We start from the raw sequence: 10,944 nt of genomic DNA, 5'->3' as shown, positions 1-10,944 counted from the left end.
CAATTTTGGTCAGTTACTGACTAGGGGGTTTCAAAAGGATTAATTTCAAATTTTATTATCATACAGAATCCACCATTTTAAGTTTTCAAAATCTGATTCCATAATTTTTGACCTTGACATCAAAATCTGTAGGAAAATTGAATTGATTACTGAGTCTGGTTAATTCCAGTAAAATCCATTTAAATGTTCACGTCATAACCAAATAGATGATTATAAAAATAAGATAAATAAATAAAGTGCTGGGAAAACACTAAGTTCAGTAAAACAAAACAAAATAACTTTGTGATCACAAATACAAACTTTAAGATTATTTGAAGACTTGAGTTAAATGATGTATACTAAGAAATTCTTAAAAAATTATTTTAAATTTGTCTGATAAATTTAACTTTAGCATAGAATTTTAATTTTCACCAAATTTATAAGTTAAATTAATATTTAAGTATTTTTTCCTTTTAGACCTTCTAGACTAACCAATTCCTCAATCCTTCTTTAAAGAAGATTGATGCCTTCCTTTTTTTAAATCCAGATATTTGGAATTGGAGCTCATTGAGTTTCAATGGAGACCTAGTGTTTCCATAGGAGGATTTTAGTTTTTAACTTACAAAAAAATGCCATATGGGTAATAATATTGAAGGGATTCCTAATAGTTCAATTGTTTGTGGCTTCTTATAGATACTAATCTGACAAAAAAAAAAAAAGAAAAAAAAAGAAGCTAATATTCTGGTTGTTTAATAAGTCACTTAGTTAAAGAAAGAAACAATGAACGATGAGACCTGAAATACATCCTGCTGGCCTTTGATGCTGTTAAAAAGATCGTTGAGTGCTCGTACCATGATGCCTGGATTTGTTTGGTTCCCAACCATGGTGTGGGTCTTACCAGCTCCTGTGGCGCCATAAGCGAAAACTGTTGCATTGTATCCAAGCAGGACATCACGAACAAGACCCCTCGTTGTTGCCGAGTATACCTCTTCCTAATAAAAAAAAAAAAGATCTTTTAAAATTTAAATTGATACTAGTAACTGAACGATAAATTATAAATCAAATAAATGCCCAGTGAATTTATAAAAAAAAAAGGTGAAGAAATAATTTTTTAGTACCTAATGTTCCAAAGACAATTAAGGGAAATTCAACAAAATAAATTTCTAGATCCTCTTGATAATTTTGATTAATGATAATTGATTTAAAAAAATTTTGATAGACAATCAGTATTGGATCAGTACAGGTAACCTTATTATTTTAAAATAATAAAATATTGCAAAATATTTTGGATTGGAATATGGGAGACTGCTATCAGGGGAAATCATACTCAGCCAGTCAGTCATGAGGATTAATCCGATTCAACTGAATAACCTGAATATTTATTTATTTCTTTTATTTTAAGTGTTTTCACCACTATGGTCATTTACACTGATTTTTTTTTAATTGACAAAAGTTAATGAATTGCAATATTAAATTATGCATCCACTTACACACACTACAAATTAAAAGTTATAAAATAATTTTCTCACCATCCCATCCTGATTTTTTTCTAATTTTTTTAAAGTAAAAAATTACACCTACTACATTAATTAATAATAAAAATTTTTGGTCATCAGTCAGTATAACTTTCTTTATGTTCTCATATATTTTTACATCCTCTAATTTTTTTTTACAGAGGATTTTTATTTTCTGCATATATAATAATTATTCCTGGCACTGATGGCCTTGATATTGTGTCTCATTTTATAAAAACAAGTAATTTGGAATATTTGAACTTATCTGGTACCTAATTAATGTAATAGCCATAAATTATTAGTATCGCTTTATCAAAGTAATATTATAGGAAGTTATGAATACGCAAAATTGAATTAGTTCTATTTACTAGCTTATCACATACATCATTTGATTACATTTTATAAACTAAAATTATTATGTTAATATAACTTTAATAAATTAGTCATGCTATTGTTAAGAGTGAATAGCAATTATTGATTTGTCCATGTTGACAAATTAAATAAAAAATAATTCAAAATTCTTCAATATAGTAAACAAAGAAAAATGCTGAATCCAAATAAACCATAAAATAGCAAGAATTTATCAGCAGTAGGCAATTTGCTAGCAGAAGAGACATTATTGTCTGATGAGAAGGATCGTCTGATTGATGATATATAGGCCCAGCTATTGGATATCCTTCATCAGATAAAGATAGAACGTCCTCTTAAATCAGGAATTTTGGCCCAAGATATTATCTATGCAAACCCAACCGTGGGTATTTCTTTACTTAAGCATGGAATCCTATGCCTTCAATTTACGAATTATTAATTATGATTACTATTGCGAAACCTAACAACTGAAGTCAAATAAGAATAATTTTCATCAAGTTATTCCGCAAACAAGTAATGAAATATTAAAGTCGTGGTTTTAAAATGATTTTCAGATTAAACTAGATCCATAAGCATTAAAGGGAGGATTAAAACACCAAAATTAAAATTAACGGTTATGAAAATTGTGTGTACAAGAAGATAAAATATATCCATTTTTTTTTAATTCATTGTCGTTTTCTGAATTTCTTTTCAATGGTTGTTATACACAATTATTCCTCTATACCTTATGGTATAGTTCAAACTATTTCCTTTCTTTAGGTTGTGTTGTTGTACCATATAAAAACGGAAATTCTTCTACTCCTTTTATAAACGACACATTGAGCGTCAGGTGTGATAGTTAAAGGGTATAAATGGAAGCCCCTACTCACTCATAGTTAGGTATAGACAAAGAACAAAAAATTCTGTGTATCAATTCTTCTTTGAATCAGTGTATTATTCTTGATGGTATTCTGTCAAACGTACGTGCAAAACTATGTAAATGTGAATAACATTTTTCTGTCTGTTTTCCGAGTCATACGTGTCACTTCCATTCAGAATGCGAATTAAAAGAGTCCATAAAAGTTGCTATTATTGGAAAGGGCAAATGTGAGTTTTATAAGACTGTCGGGGGTATGGTCAGTAGAGAATAATAAACAAAAATATATGAAACTTATTTTATTTGTGCAGACGTTTCGGTCTAATCTCCTGGCCTTTATCAGGGCTGAAAACATAAAGAAGTAAGATAAGAACCACGAGATAGTGAAAATACAATGAAGAAACAGTATAACAAGACATTAAGCAGATAATAATTGATACAAAAATATGATAAAATATAATATTCGAAAGGTAAGAATCTGTACAAAAAAATTAACATTTTAACGACGTTCTTAGTAAATAATGAAAACTTTGAAATTAGCATAATGAGAATTGTGATAAAGTAAAAGATATATATGATATAATAAGTAACATAAAATATGTAGATAAAATTAACAATCTAAAGTTATGTAAGTCCCAAGATGGTAAGTAGTAAAATTGAAAATAATAAACACATTAATTTACTGCTTATGGTCCTTTTAACTTTTACAATTTTAGATATAACTTCTTTATTTTGGTAATTTTACCCATATGTTTTCATGTTTCTCATTTCATCGCGTATGTGTTTTACTTTCCCACAGTTCTTATTATGTTAATTTCAATGTTTTCATTTTTTACATAGAACGCTGTTTGTTTTTTAATGCTTTTCGTTATTCTAATATTTGATATCATGTTTATTTTCGTATAAATTCTACTTTGCCATATTATATTTTATCTTCTTATATTTTCGTTTGTTATATTCTTAATTTTCATACTATTTCTTTGTTCTATTCTTACTATCTTGTGGCTATTATCTCGGTTTTTCGTTTTCATGTTCGTCTGATATCTAGACCGAAATGTTGGCACAAGTAGAATAAGTTTCAAATATTTTTGTAATTTTTCTTTGTTCTACTGACCGAACACCCATCATCTTTTCCTATTTAAAATATTGAATTATGAAATATTTGTATTAAGATTAATCAGTAGGTATAGCTTTTAAAATAATTAATATAAACAATACAGTAGTACTTTTCTGTTATAATCCACACACGGAAATCAATGAAAATTGCCAAGTTCTTGTATTGTTTCATTTGTTAGGAGGTTTAATTTGAGTAAAGTTGTCCACTGAAAAGCATTCCACCCCAGCGACTCCAAACCAATTTACTGTGATAAAATAATAGAAATATTTAAATTGTTGGCTACAATAAAATATAACATTCTCTTAGAATGGTTAGTTGTTAGATTCAGCATAAAAAAAAAAAGTTCTCAAGAAACGCTTAAATTTTACCAAAACTAATTTTTATTACAAAGTTCACATTTGCACTTTTCCGCCATATGGATTCTTTTGATTCTTCATTGTCATGATAAAGGAAATGTTTTTTTAAATGGACCGATTTTATTAAACAAAGTTTCTTAAAGTTTTTTATTTTAACGATTTTATTATTATTATTTTTTTAAGGCTATTTGTTTATTTTCTGTAGCCATTGGTGGGGAGTGAGTGGATGGAGCATAGTGAATATTATTGGCCACCTTAAGGTTTACAAATCCTATCTTCAATCTAACAAAACTACCAATATAATAAAGGAAATATTTCAATCTCTTTGTATTGGATACCGTGAAGTATATAGGAATAAATAGTATTAGAACAATTGAAAATAAATTCAAAAAACGAAAAAGAATTTTTTTTTTTGCCCAAGACTTTTTATTCATCATAAAGGAGTGTAAATTATGCTTTATTATTAGGCTGCCTCGATCCGTCAATTTATCTCTCTGAGTTTAGAAACCTCTCATTTTTAAAAATTATTTTATTAAAATTCCAGTAAGAATTTAAGAATGGAAATTGACATTTGTCCCGCATGAAGTTCTCTTTCTTTTGATACCTTATTCATAAAAATCCATGGCTTCTGAGAGCCGGAAAAGATATTTATAGTACCTTAATATATTTATATATGATGGTTTGTGTATCATTTTTATTATTTATTCTATATGGTAGTTTCATAAAAAGATTCATTGGTATTTTGAAAACGAAAAATAATTAAAAAATCTGTACTCCTACAATCCATGAAGGGTTAGGGATTCATTACTTTATAAGGAATCCAAAAAAAAAAAAAAAAAGAAAGAAAGAAAGAAGTGTACGCATTTTAATTTAAGTGTATTAATCCTCTCTTTTAAGCTTATAGATCTACTTTAATCTGAAAAACATTTTAAAACCACTACCTTTATATTTCATTACTTGTTTGCGGAAGACCCAGATCAAAATTATCGCTATTTGTCTTTCTGTCAGTTGATATGTTGATAATCCATTTCACCTCAATTTAATTTGTAACATATTGAAGGAAAATAACACTCGTCGACTATTTGAATGACAAGAAAAACGTTTTTATAAGTTATTGCTCAAGGTCTCACGCTATCTAACGGATTATCCGTAGCCCTTCAATGGAAAGCAATTTTCAATCGATTTAGATTTTTTTTTGTAGTATTTATAAATCTGAACTCTGTTAAACATCAAACAGACCCCCTGAAACTACCGAGAACAAACAGAATGGAAAATAATATCCAACAATATTCAAACTAAAATATCGAAAATCTTGTTTCTATGCTTTATTATTTATTAAATATAGGTGTTTATTGTGTGTATACATATTAATTGTACATTAACGAAGTTGTTTATACAAGAACCATGGATATAACAGATCTACTGTCAGATTTTCGAAAATTTCCATTTGATATTAATAATTAAAATTAATATTTCTGTCTTAACCATAGATATGATGAAAATAACTTTACGATTATACTTACCTTTATATTTCTAGAAGAATCAATCTAGTTACAAACTTTTGAGGGATGTCATTTAACACAGAAAAAAAAAAAAACACCAGCGATTGCTTTTCAACTGAACTTAATTAATTTTCAGCCGAGCATTGTAATTCTTCGTGAAGCAAAGTAACATGCTTCTACGGTATTTAAAATGTATGTGCCGAGGTGAAAAAAAAATAATGCAAAACCTCAGTAGTTTCGTGAGATAACACTAAATTTTGTTTTTTCATATATTATTCTTCGAGAATAGAACCATTATTTCGACAACTATTTCAGTTGTTATGTAATTTATACTATATAAAAATTTATGTGCTTTTATTCTTTATATTTTAGTTTTTTTATATATAAAAAGAACCGATTCTGTTGTCTGACTTATTGAAATTTATAAATTATCGCTTTTACTGTAAAAAACAAACTCAAAATGATGTATTGCTTCCTAACAAAGGTATAACGTGTACATTTTAAATAAATGACATATTTTAATAATTCAGAATTATTAATGAATATATATATATATATTTAACTTATAGTAGTAAAAGTACTAAGATTTTTTTTTAAAGGGGTTTAGAGAAGTTGTAGATTCTATGTGTACAATTTAGATCGAAAAACACTTAAAGTATAAAATTATAATAAAAAATATCAGAAAGAGGACCAGCGAGCGACAGAGAGACTACTAAGAGTAAAAAAAAATCAAAGGGTTCACAAAGAAAAATTACACCACACATGAAAGTTTTTAGAACTAGATTGCCATTATAGGAAATGGTCGTCAACATGCAAAAAAATGATATGATACATAAGGTAAAATAAAATATGTAACTTATATATAAACAAATTACTTAGGAATAATGAATTAAATTGACTCTTATCTAATAAAACAACTCATTTATTTTTTTTACATGAGTGTATGTAATTATAAATTTATTTTAAAAATTAATTTAAAAAATCAAATTCAAAATTTAGAATGTCTACATACTTGGGTTGAGTCCTCTCCAAACGCGAAGTCATAGATATACTGCTTCTCGACAACTCTTTTTTGTCGAAGAATATCATTCTTGTCTCCATCATCATCCACCACGATCGTCTAGAAACAATAATGATATTAAAATATTTTTAATAAAAACTATTAATAAGTTATTTAGGTGATTATTAATAATTTTCGCAACTGCCTATAATAACCAGAAAATTTGTATATTTTCAAGTCAGAAAGCACTAGGTTACTATGTACTAATGAAGACCCTAGAATCAGTTATATTCAGAAGGATGATTAGAGCTGCTGTCAGAAAGAAAACATACTGAAATGATTTTATAGAGGTATATAATATTATATTAAATATATCTTAGTAGATATGTCTCCACTCTATGTATTTTTAGATTTAAGTATTTCTTATGGAAATATCATCTTTATTATAAAAATATATAAGTTTGGAAGTATCTAATACTTTTGATAATGAATATGTTTAGATGAATCCGTAGAACATAAAAATCCTCAATTATTTTATTTTACATGAATTCAAAATGATTCCGTTTTTTTATTTATTTTTTATTTTTATAATGAAATAATTAACGTTCATTTTCTTTATAAGTAATTAACTAACAGATAACTTGAATATAACAGTAGTTTAATCATATCATCTTCTTAAATAAATGATCGTTGTATAAGAGTCACGGGAACAAAGTCGCCCTGAATAAAAATCTAATCTAATCTAAAGTCACGGGAACATTATAACACCAATTAATCTTCTGTAACAAAGTCAACCATTTTATTTAAAGTTTTCCTTAGTGGCGTTTGACGTCCTAACTCTCGTAGCCTTGTCACCCCTTCCGGAAGTAAACTTAATTAACATGATTCGTGATTTCCAGTAAAGTTTGTGCTTGAAACCTTATATCGTGAATTAAGACCTTCCTGCCAGGGCCTCATAAGTAATCCGACTGTTCTTAATCACCACTTTTTCTTTAATTTTATGTTTTGATTGTGGAAAGAATGAATAACGTATACTGCAGACAAGGTACAGTTAGATTCATTTTAAACTCAAACAAGGCTATAAGAATATATACAGAAAATTAAAAAAAAAAACAAATATATATAAAAAATAAAAGGGACGCAGTGAACTATAAGAATATAAACATATATGAATAGAATGCTAAATAATATCAAGTATAGTAATAAGTGATAAGATTAAAAATTTACAACTAGAGTAATAAATAGTGAAATAATATTTATTTTAATTAGTAATGTCGAAGTATCTTATGATGAGTGTTGAAGTATCTGTGGTCAAAGTATGGCGCAATAACAAATCAAGTAATAAGTGTACATACAAATATAGATAAATTGTGGGAGGAGGCGGCTCAGTGAGGGTTTAAATTGCTAAGATGGAATAACCGGAAATTTGTACGTAGTAAGAACAATAAAAAGTATGATAAATGGATATGATAATATAAATGTGAAAACAAGAATAAAAGGGGATCGAAACAATCGTATACACATGTAAAAGAATATATGAATAAGAGAACAAAAATAAACATAAAAGTACAAATATGAAACATAAATGAATAGAAGAAATGTTAGAATGTAGAAAACAGATAAAAAGTATGGAGAACAAATAAAATTAATAAGAAAAAACGATAAGTGACGGTAACAGTTCAGATATGGTGTAAGACTGCGCAGACAGGAATGGAAAAGAGAAATAAATAGCTAAAAAATTAAATAAAAAAATATGCATAAATAAAATAAATATGGAAGAAAATAAATAAAGAAGTGGCGTAGAGTAGGATTGCATTTAATACGGTTTAGAATTTCTGCTATGACCAACTTCTTACGATTAATAACATGCTTCAATTAATAAATAATTTTCCAGCATTATAATCATTATGCCCTACTCTCCTTCAAAGGAAAAGAAAAGACAAAAATAAGGAAGTTGACCACGCTCTCAGAGCTCAAGTTTACGTTGAGGTAATTAGGAATATCCGCCATTGTATTCTAAACTGAAACCACGGTCCTGTTTGATAACGAAAGATGATAGCATTGGTTCCTAAATAGAAATTATGGAGTATAGAAACTACGCGGTAGTAAAAATAATACTTTTTTTTCATAATGGAAACAACAACTAGTAATATTACAGGAGTCAAAAAATACTAAAGTACAAGTTACCATTGTAAAAGTAATTATAATTGTATCAATTAAAATCTACAAGACTAATAGTACTAGCTTGTACTTTATTATAAAACAAGACCCAGGAAGCAGCCAGCAATTGACTCCTAATCCTCTGTCACGCCTATGGAGTTCATCAAAAGGCCCAGATTTTGGCTTCACGTTTCTTATCAGCTTACCCTCTCCATTATAATCCTTCCTCCAAGCTCTCACCAAATCCAGAATTATTAATGTTAGCCAGCTGCTAATCCTCTACGGATCTACAAATCTCATAGGAGCGAATAGTGAACTGTTTTTTTCTACTAGCCATAAATTTCTGTATTATTCATTCTTCTATACATTATTTCTTTTACATTTTGGCTAGATCCCACTAATATTGCTCTTAATGAAAGAAGTATTAATTATATCTCGATATTAGATAAAAATAAATTACTTTCGTAAAAAGTAATTAAAATTCTTCTAAACCTTTCTTTAACCTGCGCTACATGAAACAATTTTTTATCCATAAGACTTTGCGATATAAAATACATAAATGACAGTTGATTAAATAAATTTGAAATGCAATTTTAGATTTTGTCGAATGATATAAAAATTTTTTTTTAACGCTATTCTGTGGAATTTCCTGTTATGTGATTCCTTTAAAACTAGCCAATCTATAGTTATTAGATGATATTCAATAACGAAAACATTGCGTGTGATAAGGGCTGGTAAAAGTTTTCTGACGCAGTCTATCGATGTAGGATGTAATCGGAACCGCTTCCAATGCCACTTGGAGTGCTTACATTCGTGACGCTTGTGGCAATGCTAACACCCCCAAGGCCTTGTTTATTATAGTTCAAAGTATACCATTTGAGACATAAATGATATATAATGAGTATATTAGTTTTGAAACTTAAATAGTAGAGAAAAGGAAGCATTTTCAAAACGAAAAAAGTCGGATAGTTCTGATTTGCTTACGTTGTTTGGGTTTGAATTTACATTAAAAATGTAAAAACCCTAAAATATTCGTTCACTTTTCATACCATGGACAATATTTAAAGACCATTTACCGTGTGAAATACATTATTCATAATTTTTTAAGTAGATAAAATTTACTTAAATTTGAGTCCATATAAAGCTTAGTATGTTAAATAGTACGTCAGATATATTTATCGCCAAAACAACCGTATTCTCACGAAAAACGACAGATCACGATTTTGTTACTTCATGTTGGCAAATATCATAGATATTACTATTCACGGGAGGAAGAGTATTATAAACTATTTTAAAGTAAATTTATCTGGTTTTCATTCAAGAATTGATTTTTTTTTTTCATACCCTCCTGTAATGATTTTAGTGGGTATTTGGTACGTACATATAGGAGGTATGCTATATGTATAGCTGGGTGTTAAGGATACAACATAAGTATATAAATGTGTTATTTAAACTTTTAAAGCATTTCAAGAATTAATTGATGTCCACGCGTCTAATAGTTCCTGAGATATTAATCTTTTTCTCAAGACTTTTCGAGAAGGTAAAAATATTTGTATATGTTGCTCTAGAGCAGGTTGGCCAACTTTTCATATAAGATCTACTTTTTATCTTAAAAGTGTGTCGCGATCGACTTGCCACAGGCGTAGTCTTAAAAGTGTAGAAGGGGTGTGAAATGTATTATATGTTTATACACTATGTTTTAGTATAAGGTGCATTCCAGGTAGATAAGAAAAATATATGTTCAAAACTTTGTTTTATTTCTTAAATCACTTAATAAGCTTTCGACTCCATAGAGACTCATGAAGAAAAGAAATTTCCAGACCCAATAGTACAAGAGTCGGGAAGAAAAAAAGGCTCTCACCCCAATTTTTAATTACTATAATGAAAACTAGGTATAATTACTAGTCAAAATTGACGAATCTGCCAAGTATAGGTAGGGGGAATAAAAAATGGCGACTGTTTCAAACCTAAAAAGAACCTTAATTTTCCATTCGGAGCTCTATATCTTAAAAATTACCAACAACAATAGAAAATCTAAGATAACATTATTTAAAGAAGAGTAAATTTTCTGAAATATTAGCCCTAAAAGAG

At 28.1% G+C, this 10,944-nt stretch overlaps 1 protein-coding gene across 1 annotated transcript in view; it reads right to left on the bottom strand.

The window, feature by feature from the left end:
• Window positions 1–6,809, bottom strand: part of Kif19A (Kinesin family member 19A) — a 21,474-nt gene extending 14,665 nt beyond the window's left edge. Inside the window, exons 1-2 of the mRNA XM_014416570.2 lie at window positions 6,706–6,809; window positions 774–971 (exon numbers count right to left, since the gene is read on the bottom strand). Of these exons, the coding sequence (XP_014272056.2) occupies window positions 774–863 (90 nt within the window). The 5' untranslated portion in view covers window positions 864–971; window positions 6,706–6,809. The remainder of the gene's footprint in view (window positions 1–773; window positions 972–6,705) is intronic.
• Between the last annotated feature and the right edge of the window lie 4,135 nt (window positions 6,810–10,944).

The sequence above is a fragment of the Halyomorpha halys genome, unplaced genomic scaffold (genome assembly GCF_000696795.3).
Source record: "Halyomorpha halys isolate HHAL.00 unplaced genomic scaffold, Hhal_1.1 Scaffold128.1, whole genome shotgun sequence".
Classification (NCBI taxonomy): domain Eukaryota; kingdom Metazoa; phylum Arthropoda; class Insecta; order Hemiptera; family Pentatomidae; genus Halyomorpha; species Halyomorpha halys.
Note: the sequence above shows the minus strand (reverse complement) of the source record. Positions and strands in the feature narration are given on the sequence as shown.